Source organism: Neomonachus schauinslandi, chromosome 4, assembly GCF_002201575.2.
Source record: "Neomonachus schauinslandi chromosome 4, ASM220157v2, whole genome shotgun sequence".
Taxonomy (NCBI): Eukaryota; Metazoa; Chordata; class Mammalia; order Carnivora; family Phocidae; genus Neomonachus; species Neomonachus schauinslandi.
Window position 1 is genome coordinate 41482192 of NC_058406.1, and position 23946 is coordinate 41506137.

The 23946-nt window shown below is 43.3% G+C and overlaps 1 protein-coding gene and 1 pseudogene across 3 annotated transcripts in view; one reads left to right on the forward strand and one right to left on the reverse strand.

Annotated features, from left to right (window-relative positions):
- Nucleotides 1–11028: 11028 nt before the first annotated feature.
- LOC110575460 lies at nt 11029–11626 on the reverse strand (annotated as a pseudogene).
- Nucleotides 11627–14449: 2823 nt separating this feature from the next.
- The window catches only part of SCP2 (sterol carrier protein 2), a 112124-nt gene continuing 102627 nt past the window's right edge, over nt 14450–23946 (forward strand). Inside the window, exons 1-3 of one of the 3 annotated variants that reach the window (XM_044914514.1) lie at nt 14450–14618; nt 22844–22901; nt 23537–23608. In XM_044914514.1, coding sequence (XP_044770449.1) covers nt 14550–14618; nt 22844–22901; nt 23537–23608 — 199 coding nt within the window. In that variant the 5' untranslated portion in view covers nt 14450–14549. The remainder of the gene's footprint in view (nt 14619–22843; nt 22902–23536; nt 23609–23946) is intronic. The other 2 variants (XM_044914515.1, XM_044914516.1) reach the window with 2 other exon arrangements.

Below are 23946 nucleotides of genomic sequence, written 5' to 3' on the forward strand. Positions count from 1 at the left end.
CTTTTTTTTTTTTTGGATGTCAACCTCTTTTAAGTGTCAGTGTTGTCATCAGTAAAGCGGGGATCGTAATAGTGACTACTGTCAAAGATAAAGGGGGAGGCTGGTTAAAGTCGTGAGAACAGGTTTTACTCAGTAATATAAAATATACTACGGCAAAAGAGACTATCCAGTGTGAACTGAACTCAAACTTTTTTTTTTTTTTAAGATTTTTTAAATTTACTTGACAGAGAGAGAGAGAGACAAGTAGGCAGAGAGCAGGCAGAGGGAGAGGGAGAAAACAGGCTCCCCCCTGAGCGGAGAGTCAGAGGCTGGGCTCGATCCTGGATCCTGATCTGAGCGGAAGGCAGACGCTTCACCAAATGAGCTCAAACTCCCGTTTGTACAGAGGGGGCTGAGAGTTTTAAACGGAGGAGGGAATATGGAGGTGGGTGAACCGGGCCTGTATAATAGAATCAGGGAAGTGAAAAATTACAAAAATCATGGAACGCGTTTGGCCAGGTTAAACCTGTCTGGGTCAGCTAAGGGAGGCTTATCCAAAATTAGGCTCCCACAGAAAGTGGGGGTGGAGGGTTGGGGGGGGTTGTCTTCAGGTGTTGGCTGGAACAAGCAGTAAATTCTTTTGGCAGTGTTGACCTTAAAAATAAAAGTTATTTTACCAGCAAAAATAGGTTTATTTGGGAATAGCAGAGAATTGCAATTTGAGACAAGCCACAGGATACAACCGTAGGTTAGTCCAATGGAGGAGAGAAGTTGGGAGGGGTTGTTTTGAAACCAAAACCCACTGGAGAAAAGCAAGAGTTCAGGGTGACAGGGTTTCTCATCCGCTGAGCTGCTGACCTACTGGATTTCTTGAAGGAGATACAATGTACATCCTCTTCTGATGGGTCTATAATTGACAATTCTTCCTGTGATTGATGTCCAGTGGTATGGCACCAGAGCTCCACCTTCTAGCCTCCTGACTGCATTTTAGTAAGGTTTCTCTTTTTTTTTTTTTTGATAACTTAATGTTTTGTTTTGTTTTACAGGGAAAACCAACACCAATATACTCAAGGTTTCTCTTTATTAATTTCTATAGCCGGCTTATATTTCTCATGCAGGCACTTTAAGGTGGGCTAGGGTCATCTTAGGAATGTGGCCTGGAGTTGCTAGAAACTATATTAGTGTTTAAGTCTTTGTAGGTCAACGTTGAGGCCTAGTAGAGGAGTGTGGCTAGAGTTGGGTGAGGCTCAGAGGAGTGTGGCTAGAGTTCGGTGAAGAAGAGTATCTTTGTTACTATGTCATGGTGGTATTATGATGACTGAATGGGGGGGTGTGAACCTTGCTTACATAAATGCCCAATAAATGTTATTTCATTTTTAAAATGTCATTTCACTTATTCATTCTGGCATTGTCTGCATTCATGGACTTCACTCCCTCACTGCTCAGTTATGCTTCAATCATCCCAATATGCTTCAAAAATCCCATTTCTCCTTCAAGAAATCCGGTAGGTCAGCAGCTCAATAATTAGATTTCAAAAATATTTGTGAATGTGAGTCCCTAGCTTCTGCTCCACTATCTACCCAAACTGCTTGTGCAGAAGTTGTCAGAGGCCCTGTTTAGTTCATTCTGGATGGATCAATAAAGAGTATTCAGTGCACACTCTCCCTCCTCCACCTTCCACTTGTTGATGACCCCAAAGTCACTAACAATCCACACCTCCAGCCAATGGCTGGACTGTTAGGTGATCTAGAAATAAAATCTTCTCTTTTTAAAGCCATTGGTGTTTGCTGGGGTCATCACTATGTCCATTAAGGTTTTAACAAAAATGGGCTCTCATCTCCTTCCTGGGTCTAATGGGAAACTCTAAGTTCCTCTCTGTGACCTAAAATATTAACTGGGGTTTATAGCAGTCCTAGTCATTTTTGATCCCTTACCTTTGCTTCCAATGAATTAATTCAGATTATGGATCATCCGGCCATCCCTCTGTGTCCCTTTTCTATATATTCCTGGACACAACTCTAATTCTTTCACTCCTTAAGTAACAGAGACAGACTGCATAAGAAAGAAAGGCTGAGGAGCAACTGTGGGACTCCACTTCTCATACTTAATGAGGTTAATGCTGTTATGGACTGTTATGTCCCCCCTAAATTCATATGTTGAGGGCCTATTCCCTACTATATCACAATGTGACTGTCTTTAAAAGTAATTAAGCGGTGCCTGGGTGGCTCAGTGGGTTAAGCAGCTGCCTTTGGCTCAGGTCATGATCCCAGGGTCCTGGGATCGAGCCCCACATCGGGCTCCCTGCTCAGCAGGAAGTCTGTTTCTCCCTCTGCCTGCCGCTCCCCCTGTTTGTGCTCTCTCTCTCTGTCAAATAAATAAATAAAATCTTTAAAAAAAATAAAAGGTAATTAAGTTAAAATGAGGTCATTAGGGTAGAACTTCATCCAATATGACTGATGTCATTGCAAGAAGTGGAGATTTGGACACAGATAAGTAGAGAAGATAGACCATGTGAAGATAGAGGGAGAAGACAGCCATTTGCAAGCCAAGGAGAGAGGCCTCAGACAAAATCAACCCTGCTGACACCTTCATCTCACACTTCCAGCTTCTATAACTGTGAAAAAACACATTTCTGTTGTTTAAGCTACCCAATCTATAGTACTTTATTATGACAGCACTAGCAAACTAATACACAAATCACAGAATTTGTTTTGTTAAGAGGAGATCTGGTGCCTGGTTTTTAAAATAACAAGGTGCCCCCCTTCCTCTACATTATTATTGTTCCTGGGACTCCAAGGAAAATCAGCAGAGGGGCAATGGGGATAGAACAGTGGTAATAACAATATGGCTATAGGTAATAATATTTTTGTCCTTTTTAATCCTGCAGCTTTTAAGCAGAAGTAATTCCTCAGTAATCTTTTCTGAATTAGTTTTTTTTTTTAAAGATTTTATTTATTTATTCATGAGAGACAGAGAGAGAGAGAGAGAGAGAGAGAGAGAAGCAGGCTCCCAAGGAGCAGGGAGCCTGATGTGGGACTCGATCCCAGGACCCTGGGATCACGACCCGAGCCGAAGGCAGACGCTCAACCATCTGAGCCACCCAGGCGCCCTGAATTAGTTTTTAAAAAAGTTTTTAAAACTATTGTTTTAGGGGCGCCTGGGTGGCTCAGTCGGTTAAGCATCTGCCTTCGGCTCAGTTCATGATCCCAGAGTCCTGGAATTGAGCCCCACATCGGGCTCCCTGCTCAGCGGGGAGCCTGCTTCTCCCTCTCCCTCTGCCTGCCGCTCTGCCTACTTGTGCTCTCTATCTCTCTGTCAAATAAAGAAATAAAATCTTTAAAAATAAATAAATAAAACTATTGTTTTAGTTATAAAAGAATATATGCAAATACTCTCACATTGCTGTAGGAATGTCTTTAATGGAGAACAATTGGCAATATATATCAGAACTATAAATTATCTCCTTTTTGACCCACAATTCCATTTTTAGGAATTTAACCTACAGAGGGTGCCTGGGTGGCTCAGTTGGTTAAGCGACTGCCTTCGGCTCAGGTCATGATCCTGGAGTCCCGGGATCGAGTCCCACATCGGGCTCCCTGATCAGCAGGGAGTCTGCTTCTCTCTCTGACCCTCCCCCCTCTCATGCTCTCTATCTCATTCTCTCTCTCAAATAAATAAATAAAATCTTTAAAAAAAAAAATTTAAAAAAAATAAATAAAAAAAAAAAAAAGGAATTTAACCTACAGACATACCCACACAGGTGTGCAATGATACATGCACATTGCAGGATGCCATATAATAACAAAAGACTGAAAACCATCATTTTTTTTTTTTTTAAAGATTTTATTTATTTATCTGAGAGAGAATGAGAGACAGAGAGCACGAGAGGGAAGAGGGTCAGAGGGAGAAGCAGACTCCCCGCCGAGCAGGGAGCCCGATGCGGGACTCGATCCCGGGACTCCAGGATCATGACCTGAGCCGAAGGCAGTTGCTCAACCAACTGAGCCACCCAGGCGCCCTGAAAACCATCATTTTTTAAAAAAATTTTATTTATTTATTTGACAGAGACAGAGAACATAAGCAGGGGGAATGGCAGACAGAAAGAGAGGGAGAAGCAGGCTCCCGGCTGAGCAAGGAGCCTGATGAGGGACTCGATTCCAGGACCCTGGGATCATGACCTGAGCCGAAGGCAGACACTTAACTGACTGAGCCACCCAGGCGCCACTGAAAACCATCTTAATATCCACCAATAGGGGAATGGTTAAATAAAGTATGGTACCTCCATAAACTGAACACTAGGCAGTTATTTAAAAAAACAACACAAGCAGCTCTTTATGCACTGATATAATATGCAAATCTATTGTATGAAAAATTTAAGATGTGAAATAGCATGTAAAGAAAGCTAAAATGTGTGTTATAGAGGGGGATAACACCACTCAGGTGTGCATGTACAACGAACATTACTTGGCTGTAGTTACATGAAATATTTCTAGGATAGGGAGAGGAAACTGGGAAACGGAATAGGGGTGGAAGGGAGAATTTTGGCAGTTTGACCTTTTGTACTTTTTGAATCTTAATTCATGTGGTGAGTATTATCTACCCCCAAAATAAGGAAAATGAAAACAAAACACGACAAAAATTAAAGACATGACACAGTAAAAATACAAGTAATACACAGGGACACCTGGGTGGCTTGGTGGGTTGAGCATCTGCCTTCAGCTCAGGTCATGATCTCAGGGTCCTGGGGTCCTGCGATCAAGCCCCATGTCGGGCTCCCTGCTCAGTGGGGAGTCTGCTTCTCCCTCTGCCCCTCCCCCCAGCTCATGCTCGCTCTCTCTCAAATAGTCTTAAAAAAGTAATATACAAAGTCAAAACATTCAAACAGTACAGATGGGTATAAAATTAAAAGAAAAAATGCCCCTCCTCTATACTGTATGCATTTAAAAGAATATTTATTGCATTTTATCCAGCATTTCTGGGTGTTTCTTGGCAGGAAAAAATTCTTTTTTCTAGATTTTTTTTTTAAAGATTTTTATTTATTTATTTGACAGAGAGAGAGAGAGACAGCGAGAGAGGGAACACAAGCAAGGGGAGCGGGAGAGGGAGAAGCGGCCTCCTGCAGAGCAGGGAGCCCGATGCGGGACTCGAGCTCAGTTCATGATCCCAGAGCTGAAGGCAGACGCCCAACGACCGAGCCACCCAGGTGCCCCAGGAAAAAATTCTTTTTAAAGATTTATTTATTTGAGAGAGAGAGAGCAAGAGAGTGCATATGAGCAGGGGGTTGGTTGGGCAGAGGGAGATGGAGAGAGAATCCTCAAGCAGACTCCTGCTGAGCATGGAGCCCAATGTGGTGCTTGATTCCAGGACCCTGAGATCATGACCCAAGCCAAAATCAAGAGCTGCCAGCTCAACCAACTCCTAGGTGCCCTGGCAGGAGAATTTTTTTATTATCTAGTCCTCCACATTGAAAATGGAAATATTCTTTCCCAATCTTTTCAGCATTAACAGCAACTTTTATTATCTTACTAGTCCCTCTCCACTTCCATGGACTTCTATTTTGTTTTTTTTTTGTCCTTATGAAATAGTAAAAATTAATTTTATTCAATTTCATCCCATGAGTACATATCTTTTTAATATTATGTGACAAAATGGAAAGTACACATCAAGCACTTCTGCTACAAGCCAAAGCCTAATAGCTGATCCCAGAAAACACTCGTGTGTTTGAGTTACCAGCTGAACTAGCCACATACATATAGAATGCCAATTTTACTTGAATGAACAGCTAACAAACTATAGTTATTCAGACTTGGGTTTTTCACAGACATTTTTCTCAAATTTGTAAAAAAAAAGTGAGTCTGTCCCTTCAACAAAACAACTGACAGTATTTTTTGCCCAAATGAAAACTTGTTTCTACTACTTTGAGTTTAGCAGTTTAAACTTTTTTCTAAAAAAATGAGATAGGTGGTGATATTCACAAATGTGACTTTCTTGATATTGTATACTGACATTCCACTTGATATTACATTATGGAATTTGAAATGTCAACATTTGGAAGATTTGCTTAACTCAGTAAACTAACATTTTCCAAATGACCAATGCCTAATGTAATAAAATCATACTTGGGTAAAATATCCGAACAAAGGGCAAGATAAACCAACGGATTTTTTTTTTTTAAGATTTTATTTATTTGACAGAGCGCAAGCAGAGGGAGAGAAAGGGAGAAGCAGGCTCCCTGCTGAGCAAGGAGCCTGATGTGGGACTTGATCCCAGGACCCTGGGATCATGACCAGGCTGAAGGCAGCTGCTTAACTGACTGAGCCACCCAGGCATCCCAAACCAACGGATTTTAATGTAACAGAGTACAAAATTCATCAGTATGGTTTCAGATGGCACGCTGTACATACCCTTCAAGAAATTACCACTTGCTAAGTTTTAGTGTAGTATCAAAAAAGAATGTCTACAGTTATTTGAAAAGGCAATTAAAAATTCGCGTGAGACCAGACTTTCTTCATATACATCAGTCAAAAGACACAACAGTTTGGTTGCTGAAGCAGAAATGATAGTCTAACTATTTTCTATCAAGCCAGATATTGAAGAGATTTGAGACAATGTAAAATAATGCTATTCTTCCTACCAATTTTTTTTGGGGGGGAGCATAGCTATTTTTCATTAAAATTATTATTTATATTCAGAAGTAATGGGTTACTGTTATTTTTTAAAGATTTATTTTATTTAGAGAAGGAGAGCAAGTGCACAAGTGCAGGGAGGGGCACAGGGAGATAATCTTTTTTTTTTTTTTAAAGATTTTATTTATTTATTTGAGAGAGAGAATGAGATAGAGAGAGAGAGCATGAGAGGGGGGAGGGTCAGAGAGAGAAGCAGACTCCCTGCTGAGCAGGGAGCCCGATGTGGGACTCGATCCCGGGACTCCAGGATCATGACCTGAGCCGAAGGCAGTCGCTTAACCAACGGAGCCACCCAGGCGCCCACAGGGAGATAATCTTAAGCAGACTTTCTGCTGAGCATGGAGCCCAACATGGGGCTGGATCTCAAAACCCATGAGATCATGACCAAGAAGCGGATGCTTAACCAACTGAGCCACGCAGATGCCCCAAGTTTATGGTTATTCTTAAATAGTTGATAAATGAATGTTTTAAGATTTTCTCATCTTTAATTTCTGATATGGTAAATATCATAGATATAATATACACAAAACACTTTGAGGTAAGGGCATAAAGGTGTCCTGAGATCAAAAAACATTTGAGAACTGTTGTTTTGTAGCAATGTTACATTGATCTTTCCACAAGGCAAACTGCAAATGACATTTTATAATACCTCTGAAGTACAAAAGCCATAGATGTCTTTTAAGTACTGTTCAATTAAATAAAAATTTTCCCACACTGCATTAAGTGGATACAAGGAACAAATTCCCTGAAGGGACAGTGGTGAAATGAGAAAAATGATCTGGATTCTAGCACAGAGGTAACAGTCTGTTTAGACATTAGTCCTCCTATCTTCAAAATGAGATCAGAGTAGCCTATTTTTAGATTGTTTTCAATGGTCAATGCCATGGATAGATTCAGGGAACCCTAAATAGTGGCCCAGGGGAGGCATCTGGCCATCTGGTCGTCAGACTGACTGGCTGTCATGGTTTTAGAGAAGTGCCCCAGGAAAAAAGTCGGTTGGAGCTGAGTGAGCCTTCCTTTCAAAAGGGGAATTGATTTTCAGTTACAGCCCAATCCAACCCATCAGACTTGCCCCTGCAGATATCTGCATTTGCAGCGTCTGGAATGAAGAGCCTCTGAAACCCGTTCCAAATCTCAAACTCTATAATTTAGCTCCAGAGACAGAGTGTCTGGGTTTCTTTCTCACTCTGCCACTTGCTGGCTATTTGATTTGGGGCAAATTAACTTCTTTGAGCCTCAGTTTCTTCATTTGCAAAACAGGATAACACCACTGATCTCAAAGCGCTGTTACGAAGCTTAACGAGGGGGACACCTGGGTGGCCCGGTGGGTTAAGCATCTGCCTTCGGCTCAGGTCATGATCCCAGGATCCTGGGATCGAGTCCCACATCGGGCTCCCTGCTCAGCAGAGAGCCTGCTTCTCCCTCTCCCTCTGCTTCTCCCTCTGCTTGTTCTCTCTCTCTCTCTCTCTGTCAAATAAATAAAATCCTTTTCTTTTTTCTTTTTTTTTTTTAAAAGAAGCTTAAGGAGGTGTTGCTCGACAGCGCTTATAGAGTTCCTGGTAGCGAACAGTACTAATTATTAACATCAAAGCTCAGAAAGAGTATGCCCTCGTCTTCCCACACCCACCTTACCGACTCCGTTTTCCCAGGAGCTGACGACCGCACTCCCCAGGATGACGCTTACCCCCATAACAACTCCCAGATATCACAGTTCTACATCCGACGAAGACATACAAGACCCCCCTTCAGATTTCTACTTCTCCTTTCCACTCAACCTTTTCTGAGCCCCCGGCCTGTAGCGGGTTCCTACACCCACACAGCTCTGCACAGTGGCCAAACCACTGACCACTCCCTCCAGCCTCTTCTTCCCATCCCGAACCAGTAGGGCTCCCTTTCTCTCTGACCAGGGACCACCCTGGGTCAGGCAGTGGTGGCCCACGGCTCTCTTGCCTAAGATTCTGTCTGAGGGAGCCTCAGGAGAGACGGGAGAATAACTGCCCGAGCGACCCCCATCCCTAGAGGCGGCGGTTCCGGGTGTTCGAACCGGAAGCAGCCCCTACACTGTTTGCAGTTCCCCTGGTTACTGCGGGGTTCCGGACCAATGGCGGTGGAGCCCCGCGGACTGAGCCCACCCCCAAAGGGCGTGATGTCACGCCAGCGCTCTGGAACTCCTCTTCTGATCTCTAGGTCCAATCCGCGTCCCGGGTCTGCGGATCGTAGTGCGTCTGCGCGCTGGAGGGCCCTTCGTGTCTTGGTGCGCAGGCGCCCGGGGAGCTGCAAACTGAAGTAGCAAGGGGCACACTGCAGTCGTTGTTGGACGAGGTGGTCCTGGAGAGGCTTGATGGCTTGTGTCTGCCCGCGCTGTGGAGCCGTCTATTGATGCGAGTGCCTCCCTTCCCGCTGCCTTTGGAGCCGGACACGCAGGAGTTCCTGTGGCGCGCCCTTGCCACGCACCCGGGCATCAGCTTCTATAAAGAGCCTCGGGAGCGACCCGACCTCCAGCTCCAGGACCGGTCAGCGCCTGGCCCTGAGGCGGGCGGGCGGGCTCAGAGGCCGGCGTCTTGGACTTCTGTTTTGAAGCCAGTGTCCGGTGGACAGCGAGCATTCGTTACATAATGATTAATCCGGACCCTGTCATTTGTTCCATTGGGTTGGTAACCCTGTCTTATCGGCCGATCACATTGCTGTCTTTATTGGCTAATCAGAGTTTCAAGAAAGAAATCTACACTTAGTAAAAGACTCTCCAGTGCCTTGCTCTATGCTAAGCTCTAGGGATAGGCAGGAAAGAGGGAGATTCTTTGCCCCTTCTCTGAGCAGCCGGGGATTTTACTAAATTGACCTCGTCCTAGCCCAGTAGTTCTTTACCTAACACAGTGGGGGCTTCTTAGAATCACCTGGAAGAATCGTTCTAAATATTGATGCCTAAGCTCTACTCCCAGAGGTCTGATTCAGTAGGGAATGGGGTCTGGATGTGGATGTTTTGAACCTATGGTGATTTTTATTTGAGGTGGTATGGTGGGTATAATCCATATAATTTCTCTAAGGCTTTTTGAAAAAATGAAAATAGCCTGTGAACTCGAGGTCCATTTGGTTCAGTTTCCCTCCTGGTGTAAGGCTATCTTCTGCAGTATCCCTGAGCCTGGTCAGCATCAATTTGAACATGTCCCTTCCCCCAGAGACAGGGGACTGAGCCCCCTGCAGAGGCAGCATGTTCAGCCTCAGAACACCTTCACTTGCCCCAAGTTCTTCCTTTGGTCTTTCCTTATAGCTACCCTTTTCCCCCTCCTGCCCAATGGCTCCTCAGCCAAGGAGTTTCTGCTAAATGAACCCCTGGCCTTGCAGTCCTAGGAACAATTATAGGAGGTTTCCTAGAGGGAGTGACCTTCCAGTTGTTCTTTTTTTTCTTTTTTTTTTTTTTAAGATTTTATTTATTTGACAGAGAGAGGGAACACAAGCAGGGGGGAAGTGGGAGAAGGAGAAGCAGGCTTCCCGCCGAGTAGGGAGCCCAATGTGGGGCTCCATCAAAGGACCCCGGGATCATGACCCGAGCCGAAGGCAGACGCTTAGTGACAGAGCCACCCAGGTGCCCCCTTGCAGTTCTGATACTTTATGTCACAGAGATCTGTAAGGGCAGACCCTTAGGGCAGGAAGGCGCCTCTTTATACACACACACACACACACACACACACACACACACACCCCTCTCTTTTTTGTAATAGTTATGTTCTAAAAGTTCCTGTGAACATTAAATTAGTGAATACTGAACCATTGCTCCTGGGAAAAATACAGGGTTAGACTTCTGCAAGCCTCTGGTTTGTCAACCTATCAACACATAACCTTACTTGTTTTCTGTTTCTGTTTAAAGGCACCTTATTTAGTATATATTGTTGATTCATTAACATTGAACTCAAGGCCAGTAGCACTATAACTCATGTCTGAACTAAGTTTAACACCTATTTTCTTCATAAGGCATATCATACCCCCCCTTTTTTTTAGCAATTACTATCTTGGTTTAGTTAATCATATTTCATAGAAGCTGAAAACACTCATTTCTCCTTTATATGAATAACCCAAAGCACTATAAATTATAATGTGCAGAATACTATATAAAAGAATTCTCATAAAAACTGGCTCTTTTTCATCATAGGGCAACTACTGTAGTTTCCTCTGACTTGTACAGCATCTACCCGAATGCTTTGTGACGATCTAAATTTAGGTAAGTACAAATCACAGCAAAAAAAAATGACCTTGGAAATAACATCTATTTCCATGACACCAATACTACAGTTTTTGGAGTCACAGTAAGATACACAGAATTACATCTGTAATTAATATGAATGCCAACATTTCGAGCAATAATTTGTTACATGGCAAACAAAATCAAGAAAGCAACCATCAAACAAAAGAGACTCATAGCTTCAGACAAGGCAAATTCCAGGATAGCAATGAAAACAGCTACTACTTCGGTGAAAGGTTTCTGGCGTAACCAATGATAACGCTGCCGAAGACTGTTCCAATACCAGCACCAGAACCAGCCACTCCAACTGTTGCAGCAACTGCACCAATAAATTTGGCAGCAGTACCAATGTTTCTGCTGATTGCACTGGTCTGAAACTCCCTTTGGATTCCTGAGACACACCATTCTGGGCCCCATTAAATACCGTAGAGCCTTTGTGGGTTTACTTAATTTCTATTACTGCTATTCTCTCTCCAGTCCTAGCGTCTGGGCAAGATAACGCTGATGGAGAAATTGGTCTGGATGCAACTCTGGATCCAACTCGAATCAGAGTGGGTGTGCAGGCGAGCTTGATGCAGGTGAATATCTTACGCAGGGCAATGCAGCTGGAGGACCTGGGCGACGGGCGACCTGGTCTCCTCTCCCGAGCTTCCCTTCTTCCTGGGGGGCCTGCTGCGGTGACGCCAGCAGAGATCAAAGGATTGGCCCCTATCATGCCCTTCATGCACCTAGGAACACTAGACAGCACTCCAGGCACTATGCTTGTGTGCCATTTTAAACAGCAAAAGCACAAACAAAAAGCACAAAAACGTGAAAAATGTGGCACTAAATAGATCATGAGACAGACACTCGTCGGCAGCATGGGAGTTGAAACAAGAAGGCAGCGGGCGTGGTATTGTTCTACCTCAGCTGGGAACAGATGCCTGGGGCAACTCAATTTTTTTTGGCCACCTCAAGAGCTCTTGAAGTACTAATTTTGGGGTTATAAATAAATTTTTGTTGAGTAGGCAAATTTGTAAATTCAGAATCAGCAAATAAAAATCATCCCACATGTACATGTATATTCCTTCCGTTAAATGCTAAAGGTTTTGCTGCTATCACCATTTCATCCTCACAAAACAACGTATGGGAACTGTGTATTGGTTTAAGATTTCAAATCCACTTATGACTTAATGCACTTGTTTTGATCTAAGGGTGAATTTGGAAGGCCATATGAGGATGATAGCAGCCGAACTATTGTGCTACCAGGTGCTTATAGATAGGAACATATGGAGAAGCAGCTATGACATAATGGACATTTAAACTTTAAATACCAAGAATTTATGAGGACTTACTGAGAATGTTCGGTCTGGGCAAGGCTACTCTTTGCTGATCTAAACAGATCTCTGAAGATCTTGAGACATTTGTTCCTGTGGTGGCCAGGATACTCTTGGTCCTCAGTGGTGTTAAAGACACAATGGTCTGAAGAAGAGAAAGACATCTTTTCCTGCCTTGGCAAGGCCATCTTTCTGGGCGGTGGTCAACAGAGTGCCAGCTAGCTGTGTGCCCCAGCAGCAAGGAACGAAAGCTGGCAGCTGATTCCCAGCTTAGTTGGGAGGATTGATTCACAGAGGACCAACTCGTAGACAGCACATCACAACTAAACTTGGACTTTATTTCATCTCCTTTTTGCCTGGAACTATAATGTAATTAATCTATCTTTGTTTTGGAGTATGTTATTATTTTTTTATTTTTAAAAAAGATTTATTGGGGCGCCTGGGTGGCTCAGATGGTTAAGCGTCTGCCTTAGGCTCAGGTCATGATCCTGGAGTCCCGGGATCGAGTCCCGCATCGGGCTCCCTGCTCGGCGGGGAGTCTGCTTCTCCTCCCTCTGACCCTCCTCCCTCTCCTGCTCTCTGTCTCTCGTTCTCTCTCTCTCAAATAAATAAATAAAATCTTTAAAAAAAAAAAGATTTATTTATGGGGTGCCTGGGTGGCTCAGTCGTTAAGCGTCTGCCTTCGGCTCAGGTCATGATCTCAGGGTCCTGGGATAGAGCCCCACGTCGGGCTCCCTGCTCTGCGGGAAGCCTACTTCTCCCTCTCCCACTCCCCCTGCTTGTGTTCCTGCTCTCACTATGTCTCTCTCTGTCAAATAAATAAATAAAATCTTAAAAAAAAAAAGATTTATTTATTTGACTTGGGGGGGAGCCAAGTAGGGGGAGGGGCAGTCAGGGAGAAGCAGGCTCCCCACAGAGCAGAGGGCCCCATGCAGGGGATCAGGGCCTGAGCTGGAGGCTGTCGCGTAACCGACCTGAGCCACCCAGGCGCCCCTGGAGTATGTTATTTCTTCACTAGCTTATTATTTTTTTTAAAGATTTTATTTATTTATTTGAGAGAGAATGAGAGAGAGCACATGAGAGGGGGGAGGGTCAGACTCCCTGCCGAGCAGGGAGCCCGATGCGGGACTCCATGCGGGACTCCATGCGGGACTCCATGCGGGACTCCATGCGGGACTCCATGCGGGACTCTTTCCAGGGTCTCCATGCGGGACTCGATCCAGGGACTCGATCCAGGGACTCCAGGATCATGACCTGAGCCGAAGGCAGTCGCTTAACCAACTGAGCCACCCAGGCGCGCCTCTTCATTAGCTTATTAAGAGACATTAACCTGTATGCTACTGGCTTGTGAACTACTACTGTTATAAATTAGAGTCCCTACAGGGAACCTGTGCTATATAAACTATTGGCAGAGACAAATCTCAGTTTCTGGGCATAATTTGCTGGAGCGAAACAAGAGTGAGTTTCAGAGATTAACAAAGGTGGTCACATAGCTAGTAAATGATTTTTGGTTCTTTTATTTTTTTTTTTATTTTTTTTTTTTTAAGATTTTATTTATTTATTTGAGACAGAGAGCATGAGAGGGAGGAGGGTCAGAGGGAGAAGCAGACTCCCTGCCGAGCAGGGAGCCTGATGTGGGACTCGATCCTGGGACTCCAGGATCATGACCTGAGCCGAAGGCAGTCGCTTAACCAACTGAGCCACCCAGGCGCCCTGATTTTTGGTTCTTTTAGACATACAGTAAAATACTCCCCACGCTCTTGTTGGTGGACAGCCCTCCGAGTTTTAACACCTGCACTGACTCTTCTAAGTACCAACACTAACAGGATACGGAACAATTACAACACTCCACAAATTTGTCTCAGGCTACCGTTTTGTGAATCTGGTTTCAGGCCAACCCCTGCCCTCAACTCAGTCTCGGGCGCTACTCCAGGCCACACTCCCTCTCATCATAGAGGACTTAAAACCCAATGGCTGTACTAGGTTATAAAGCTTTTTTCGGACGTTTGATGTGGACTTCTTCTCCGGCCCGCTCCTGAGCCGGGGACCAGAACTTCGCAGGCAAAGAACTACTCAACACTCCCTTACGCCACTTCCGGCGCCTCTGCGCACGCGGAGCGCCCTTCTCTTTCTCTCTCTCTGTCTCTCCCCCCTCCCCTCCGGGTGCCCCCCCCCGCCTCCTCCCCGCCTCCTGCCCCGCCCCCTCCCCGCCTCCTGCCCCGCCCCTGGCCCTGAGTGATCGCTGGCGTCGCCGCCGCTTCAGTCTGTGCACGCTCGCGTCAGCTGCTTCAGGGCCCGCTGCACCCGCCTCCGCCCTGCACCACCTGAGCCATGCCTCTGGCCACCTCACAGTCTGGGCCTCTGCGCCGGGTGTTCGTGGTGGGGGTTGGGATGACCAAGGTAAACAGAGCCGCGGACCCCCAGAGGCGGGCTCCCAGTTCGGCTCTGTCCGGGAGAGGCCGGGGAATGGGGGAGCCCGGAGGTGACCGGGAAACGGGAGCCCAGGTCAGGGCCAGGTGCTGTGCGGTGGTTTGTCCTTCCTACGGGGTGGGGGTCCCGGGCATCCCACTGCTCAGCTCCGGCGTCTTGGCTCTTGGCGACTCGGAGGGGTTGCAGTTTAGGGTTGTCTCTGAAGTGTGGTACTGTCCGGGGGTTACTCCTGCGGCCATTGCTTTCCCGTTCCTCCTTCCCTTTTCTCGCTGGATCAGAGTTGGTGACGGACGCCCCAATAAAGTCCACACTTTGATTCTGAGTGGAACCCCAAGGTATGTGGACCTTTGATGAGGCAACATCCTCCTTACACTGGAAAGGAAAGCGGGTGAGGACTGTCCCCAGCTCTACACACCCAGGAATACTCCCCTGTAGGATCCCTTTACAGTTAGAAGTGAGGATGAGGAGGAGAAACATTAGTGATCTTCAGTGTCTTGGCACAAGTGGCAGGTTTTCTGGATCCTCTGACCTCCTTTCTGTTCCTCAAATGGTACTCTGCTTGGTTCTTAGGAAGCCAGGGTCCCCCAGTCTCATTTCTTGTCACCCTCACCACTCCCACGTTCTAGTAATGCCAAACTGCTGTTAGTTTCAGCCCACACTGTTTTATGCCTCTCCTGCTTTGCTTCTCTTGTTCTCACTACTTGTACTTGGTTGACTTCTTTGCGTTTTTAAAAGACCAGTTCATCTTCTCCAAGAAGTCTCTTGATCCTCCTGACTTTCGCACAGAGCCCTGTACTTACCTTTGCTTCAGTGCTGATATCCCCCACTTTTGGAAAGTTCAAGTTCTACCACATGACTTTCACAAAAGGCGTAGATTACTACCTATTTTTGTTAACTGAAATTTGAAGAGGATTTTTGCTTTTAGAAAAAGGCAAAAAGTGAAAATAGCATCCAGCATTTGCTCTGCAGGGAGGTGTTACTGAGGCAGTGAGCACCCCAAGCAGCTGCCAGAGTGGGACTGCCGAGCACCTTCCCTGAAAATACACTCAGCATCTCAGCATTACACTGCCATAGCTTTGAACTGTGTCTGTGAGCATCTGTGCTTTATCTTGATTTATTTTGTGCATTCATTATCAAGATGTGTCCTAAGGTATCAGAAAAGCCTAAGAGGTTATGTTCTGGGGTCTAAGAACACTCAAAAAATTTTCCAGATAAGTTAATGGTAATTGCTTCTTCACGTTATGCCATTTCAGTTTATGAAAGTTTTTGGAGGAACACAATATTTTTGATAGCAGGGGAAACCCTACGTACTATGTTATACTGAAGTTCTCTGTTTATATGTTCATATTCTTCCTTAGTATGTAAGCTCCTCCAAGGTGAGTACCATGTCTAATTCGTTGCTGTATTTGTAACACCTTGAAAATGCCTGGTGCCTGAAGATCCTAATGAATGTTAGTTAGTACTAAATGGATATACTTTGTGAAAGAGACTTTCTAAGGGAAAGTTCTCTTTCTGAGAAAACAGCCTTAAAATTTTTATTATCTTACCAAATGGGGTGAGAGTACATACTTTGATCAAAACATGTGAGTAGAAAAGTCAACTAATCATTATAAAGCAGATACTTGGAGTTCATCCTATTGTTTCATGGGAGAGGGGACTTCTAATATAGGTGGACAGTAGAAGCTTTTTAAGTATGACATTCATGCAGTCAGGTCCTCCATTGGCTGTTGAATATCTAATTATATTGGCTGTATAGAAAAGCACAGAACTTTCTAACCCTTTGGGAAATAGTTTGTTTTCTTTTTCCAAGTTAGGAGGTGGAGGTGTGGGCAGTATTAGTTACAGTATTGAGGGAAGAGATTGGGAGTGTGAAGAACAGCTTTATTAACGTACTTATTCCAGTTCCTTCTAGGTTAGATATTTTGGAAATTGGGGCAGGGTTTGATGTAGAGGGAGAAACTTACTAGATAATACTTTAAGCTCTATTAGTAAATCTCTAATGGTTGGGTTCCTGTGTTATGGTTCTTAATTTGAAAAGCTGAGTTCCCGATACAACTTGAAGTTCCCTTAAGGTTTTATTATCAGTGTAGGAAATAAGTTAGAATTCCTATGGTGGATGTCAACAGGGTTTAATACAACTAAATCACCACTACTACCAGGCTGACAGCAGGCCAAGTCCCTTTGCTTATGCTGCCTACCTTCTGATATGCCCTTTTTTTTTTTTTTAAAGATTTTTTATTTATTTGTTTGACAGAGAGAGAATGAGAGAGAGCACATGAGAGGGGGGAGGGTCAGAGGGAGAAGCAGACTCCCTGCTGAGCAGGGAGCCCGATGTGGGACTCGATCCAGGGACTCCGGGATCATGACCTGAGCCGAAGGCAGTCGCTTAACCAACTGAGCCACCCAGGCGCCCCTGATATGCCCTTTTTCCATAGATTTTCGTTCTACCTATTTCAAGAAATGATCTGACTTCATCTGTTTCGGCTGCAATATAACAGCGATACAAACAGAGTGGATAGCTTAAAAAACAAATACTTATTTCTCACAGTTCTGGAAGCTGGAAAGTCTGAGGTCAAGACACGGGCAGATTCAGTGTCTTGTGAGGTCTTGCTTTCTGGAGCATGGACAGCTGTGTTCTTGCTGTATCCTCATAGGCAGAAGGGGTGAGGTCTCTTTCTGGGGTCTCTTTTATAAGTATATTAATACCATTTGTAAAGGCTCCATCATTATGACCTCCCAAAGGCCCCACCTCAATCATTCAATCACATTGGGGATTAGATTTCAACATATGAATTTTAGGAGGACACACATTCAGTCTATAGCAGAGTCCAAGTCCTATATTTTTTTATTTCTATTTCTTCATATTGCTCTAAGTTATTCTGGTTACCTTTTTTTTTTTTTTGAGATTCTGGTGCCCTTGTAGTTAGGACCAAATAATTAAGCACTTAATTTTTCTAATAATTTTATGTGAGATAATTTCATGACCCACAGAAGAAATACACCTTACATTACAACCTCATACACACACACACACACACACACACACACAAACTGAAACAAGTTTGCTAAAGCAACACTTATTTGGGGAAGCTCTAGGTCAAATGTTATAGGTTCTTAAATAGATATATTGAGAGGAAAACAAAGTAGTGGAGGAGGACCTGTAGATTAAAAAAGAATTAAAAGACCCATAAAATTTTCATAAACGGGCAAGACTAAACTGTAGTGTCTATAGATACATACTTGGATGATAAAATTATGAAATATTACAAGAAAGTGATTACTGCAGGAGTGAGGATAGTAACTACTGTGGGGGTGGAGTAGAGACTGAGATCGAGAAAGAGTGCTTAGAGGAGTTTCTGCAGTAGAAGGCCAAGTTCAGTTTTTTGTGTGGGTGGTGGTATCAAAGATAAGGAATGGTACACACTAGGTAGGGATTACCTTACATTAGGTAATTAGGAAAGTTTTCATCAGTAATATATTATTGGGAATAGAGGGAAAAGTCCAGTGTGAACTCAACTGAATTTTGATTTATACAGAGGTGACTGGGTGTTTTAAAGGTAAAATGAGGGAATAGGGAGTGAGCTGGGGCGCAGTAGTGTCAGGGAAGTGAAAACTTATAAAAAGTGGGAAGAGGGGCTTGGTCCATGTGAAAGCCATCTGGGTTTGCTAACTGGCATTTATCCAAACTTAGGCTCCTACTTTGCCACAGGGAGTTGGAAACAGGGACCTTATCTTCTGGTGTTTGTGGGAACAAATAGTAACTTGTTTTTGGTAGCCTTAAGGCACTTTAAGTAGGGCTAGGGTCATCCTAGGAATGTGGACTTGAGCTATTAGAAACTGTGTTAGTGTTTAAGTCTTTATAGGCCAAGGCGGAGGCTTAGCTCTCAGAGAAGCCTGGCTAGAGTAGAAGGGGAGAAGAGAATCTTTGTCAGTGGTGGCAAGAGTGTTTGCCTTACAATAATTCATTAAGATAATATATATATTTACTTTTATTATTTAAATAAAAACTTTAAACAAAGCTAAAACTTTATTTTTATTTTTTGAAGTTTCATTTATTTGTTTATTTACTTATCTATTTATTTATTGGTGCAAAATGGTTGTTTTATTAAAGCACAGGGACAAGAACCGTGGGCAGAAAGAGCTGATGCCTAATTTATTTTTATTTATTTATTTATTTATTTTTAGATTTTATTTACTCATTTGAGAGAGAGAGAGAGACAGAGACAGACAGTTGATGAGCAGGGGGAGGGGCAGAGGGAGAGGGAGAGGGGAAGCTGAGCTGGGAGCCTGATGCAGGGCTCAATCCTAGGACCCTAGGCAGGGCTTAATCCCAGGACCCTGAGATCATGACCTGAGCTGAAGTCAGATGCTTAACCAACTGAGCCACCCAGGCAGCCTTAAAACTTTTATTATTATTATTATTATTATTATTATTATTTTTAAAGATTTTATTTATTTATTTGACAGAGAGAGAGAGAGAGACAGCAAGAGAGGGAACACAAGCAGGGGGAGTGGGAGAGGGAGAAGCAGGCTTCCTGCTGAGCAGGGAGCCCGATGTGGGGCTCGATGCCAGGACGCTGGGATCATGACCTGAGCGGAACGAAGGCAGTCGCGTAACAACTGAGCCGCCCAGGTGCCCTTATTTATTTATTTTGAAATGATCTCTACACCCAGCGTGGAGCTTGAACTCACAACCCCATGATCAAGAGTCACATGCTCTATTGACTGAGCCAGCCAGGTACCCCCAAAAGGTTAAAACTTTTTTTAAAAAATTTTATTATGTTATGTTAGTCACCATACAAGACATCATTAGTTTTTGATGTGGTGATCCACGATCCATTGTTTTCGTATAACACCCAGTGCTCCATGCAGTACGTGCCCTCCTTAATACCCATCACCGGGCTAACCAATCCCCCCTCCCCGCTCCCCTCTAAAACCCTGTTTGTTTCTCAGAGTCCATAGTCTCTCATGGTTCATCTTTCCTTCCAATTCCCCCCATCTCATTTTTCCCTTCCTTCTCCTAGTGTCCTCCATGCTATTCCTTACATTCCACAAATAAGTGAAACCATATGATAATTGACTTTCTCTGCTTGACTTATTTCACTTAGCATAATCTCCTCCAGTCCCATCCATGTTGATGTAAAAGTTGGGTATTCATCCTTTCCGATGGCTGAGTAATATTCCATTGTATATATGGACCACATCTTCTTTATCCATTCCTCTGTTGAAGGGCATCTCAGCTCTTTCCACAGTTTGGCTATTGCGGACATTGCTGCTATGAACATTGGGGTGCATATGGCCCTTCTTTTCACTACATCTGTGTCTTTCAAGTAAATACCCAGGAGTGCAATTGCTGGGTTGTAGGGTAGCTCTATTTTTAAATTTTTGAGGCACCAGGTTAAAACTTTTAAGAATGAGGCAGTTGATAACTCTAGGAAAAAAAAATTGTACCATAAAGGAAGTGTAGTCATAGCACACAACTTGGCCCGGTGTTGAGACATATTTACTTAATAAGGTAAACACTGAGTACTGATTTAGTAAAAAATTATTTATTCAGTTGTATAAGTGGGTTGGGAGAAGTGTAAATGTATATGTGAGGGGGCCTAAGAGACCTAATCCTTATTGGCCCGTATTGGAGATTGTGGTATAATTTCTTAAATTGTTAAAGAAGTAATAGTATAAGAATATTTAGGGGCGCCTGGGTGGCTCAGTCGTTAACCATCTGCCTTCTCACTGCCTCCAGCCTATTTCTTCATTCATTCTCCACATTGCATCTGAAATGATCTAAAATGCAGGTCTTTTCATCCCAGTCTCTCTCTCTTTTTTAAAAGATGTTGTTTATTTATTTGAGAGAGAGGGAGAGAGTGTGCGTGCGCGTGCGCGCGCGTGTGTGCACACACACACACACACACACACAAGAGCGCATGAGTGGTGGGGGAGGAGCAGAGGGGGAGGCAGACTCCCCACTGAGCAGGGAGCTTGATGCGGGACTCCATCCCAGTACCCTGCAATCATGACCTGAGTGGAAGGCAGATGCCTAACTGATTGAGCCACCCAGGGACCCCCAGTCTCTTTTTTTAAAAATAGGGCTTTATTTTTCAAAGTAGTTTTAGGTTTTAGGTTACAGCAAAATTGAGCAGAAAGTAGAGTTCACATATGCTCCCTGCCCCCACACATGCCCAGCCTCATTCACTATCAGTAATCTGCACCATAGTGGGGCATTTGTTATAATCAATGAACCTACACTGACATATCATTATCACTCAAGATGGGTTCACTCTCCGTGTTCAATATTCTAGGTTTGGACAAGTGTATAATGACATGTATCCATTATAGTATCATATGGAATTGTTTCACTGCGCTAAAAATCCGCTGTGCTCTGCCTATTCATCCCTCCCTTTCCTCAACCCCTGACAACCACTGATCTTTTTACTGTCTCCATAGTTTTGCCTTTTTCAGAATGTCATATAGTTGGAATCATACAGTATGTAGGCTTTTCAGATTAGCCTCTTCACTTAGTAACATGAATTTAAAATTCCTCCATGTCTTTTCATGGCGTGATAGCTCATATCTTTTTGGGGCCGAATAATATAATATTTCGTTGTTTGTATTACCACAGTTTATTCACCTACTGAAGACATTTTGGTTACTTACAAGTTTTGGCAATTATTTAAAATTACTATAAATATCCCTGTGTGGGTTTTTGTGTGGACATAAGTTTTCAAATCATTTGCATAAATACCAAGGAGCACAATTGCTGGATCATATGTTAAGAGGATGTTTAGTTTTTTGTTTTTGTTTTTTTTTTAAGATTTTATTTATTTATTTGAGAGAGAGAGTGTGTGCACAAGTGGGGAGCAGGGAGCCTGACGTGGGACTTGATTCCAGAGCTTCGGGGTCATGACCTGAGCCGAAGGCAGACGCTTAACAACTGAGCCACCCAGGCACCCGAGGATGTTTAGTTTTATAAGAAACTGCCAAACTGTCTTCCAAAGTGGCTGTACCATTTTGCATTGCCACCAGCAATGAATGAGACTTCCTGTTGCTCCACATCCTTGTAAACATTGGGTATTGTCAGTGTTTGGATTTTGACCATTCTAATGGGTGGGTAGCAGTATCTCATTTTTTTCCCTGTCTCTCTCTCTTTTTTTTAAGATTATTTATTTATTTATTTGAGAGGGAGAGAGAGTGAGCGAGAGAGAGAGAGAGAGAGAGAGAGCAAGCAGGGTGAGGTGCAGAGGCAGAGGAAGAAGCAGGATCTCCACTTCAGAGAGAGCGGGGAGCCCGAGCAGGGAGTCTGATGCGGGGCTCAATCCTGGGACTCTGGGATAATGACCCAAGCTGAAGGCAGATGCTTAACCAACTGAGCCACCCAGGCATCTACAGTCTCTTAAAAAAAAAAGAAAAATCCATTGTTTTTAGAATAAAGCCCAGACATCATAGGAAAGCATATAGGTTCCCTTTTGAGTTAGCTCTAGAACCAGACTGTCTGAAATTTCAGCTTCACTACTTAATTAGCTATGTGTCCTTGGGCAGATTACTTAATCTCTCTGTACCCTTTCTTGTTGTAAAGTGATGGTAGTAATAGTACCTACCTTTTAGGATTATTGTGAAGATTAAGTAAATTAAAACATGAGAAGTGCTTAGCATAATGCAGAACACAGTAAGTGCCCAATAAGCGTTAGTAGTTATTATCATTTGGTCCTAAGTTACTTTTCTGTCCCTGTCACTTGCCGAATCTGATTTGTGCTTCAGCTTCTGCAACATAAAATTGCTTACAGTACCTAGATTGAGCCATATTCTCTCGCTTCTAGGTCTTTGCCCTAGAATTTTTTTTCTATCACTTGGCTAACTCCTACTCATTCTTAAAGACTTAATTTAAATGTCAGTTCCTCTGGGAAGCCTTTCTAGTCCTCGTTCTGAGGCTAGGTAGTTTTCTTTCCCAAATTATTCTGTACTTAAGGACACTATAGTGTAATTGTCTGTTTTCCATTGGACTGGAAGTTCCCCAAGGGCAACGACTGTATATTATTTATTATCAGAGTCTAGTCTATTATTTATTATCATCAGTATCATGTTAGGTGCTCAGTATGTTTTTGTTTAAATTAATTGATAAATGAATTTTTGCAGTGCTCTGTTGTGAGAAAAATCTAACTATCTTTGCTTCTATTTATTATCTCCTTCTGCATTTCTAGTTCATGAAGCCTGGACTTGAGAATTCAAGAGACTACCCTGACTTGGCAAAAGAAGCAGGTAATATAGAAAATTTAGATCTTTGAACACTGCACTTACTGTGTCATCTGCCTTGATTGTGGAACCTTGGAACCATAAAAAGAAGCTGAGTCAAGGGAGAAGGACCTATACAGACAATTGCCTAGTGATTCATTAGGAAGGACAAAGGGAGAAGAGCTTGGGCATTCTTAGCTAGATAACCAGGGCAAACAGTGGCCTGTGATTTTATGTACTGTCCAACTGTTTGCTGGGACATCAAAGGGCTCTGTGGGAGTCTCCCCTTCCCCCCCCCACAATAATGATATTCTTTCCAATTTTGTCCTTTAGATGTGCAGTGGAGCCACAGAGATGAGTAAGGACCTTGAGGTTAAGGAGCTTTAAGACTTTGGGATTTAATATATTTATAGTTAGGTATACAGTTAGAACAGAAAATGTTAAGTATCAAAAAGGAGGTGTGAAAAAAGTAGTAGCTTAGTGGAAGAAACAGTTACTTCTGAATGGAGAGATCTGAGATGAATTGATGAAGGATTTGTCATTTGAATTGAGCATAGACTATTTAGAGGCAGATCTACTCTGGGAAAACTCTAAACTTAATTTTGACCCACCTAAAGCAAATACTCAAAGCACTCTTTGATAAAACACTTTTGTTTTTATAGGCCAGAAGGCTTTAGCTGATGCACAGATCCCTTATTCAGTAGTGGAACAGGCATGTATTGGCTACGTTTATGGTATGTGGTAAACTATATATTTTAAAAATGTTTCACCTAATCTAGCAGCAACTTCATAAACAATGCAGAGGCATTTGTGAATTTTAACCCTCCAAACTCAGAATTCAGACTTATTTCCATCATTCCTAGATTTCCCTTATGTGTCAGCCTAGTTTAACATATGTTTTTTGCCATTGTTTATTGCCAAAACAGGAGATAAATTAAAAAGCATTGTTTATCTTTAAAAAAGAAAAAATTACCCATAGTTCTACCATGTAAAGATAATTACTATGCAGAAGATAAATTTTTGTTGTTATCTTAAAATTTGTATTCGTTGACTTTTTTGTATCCAATACATT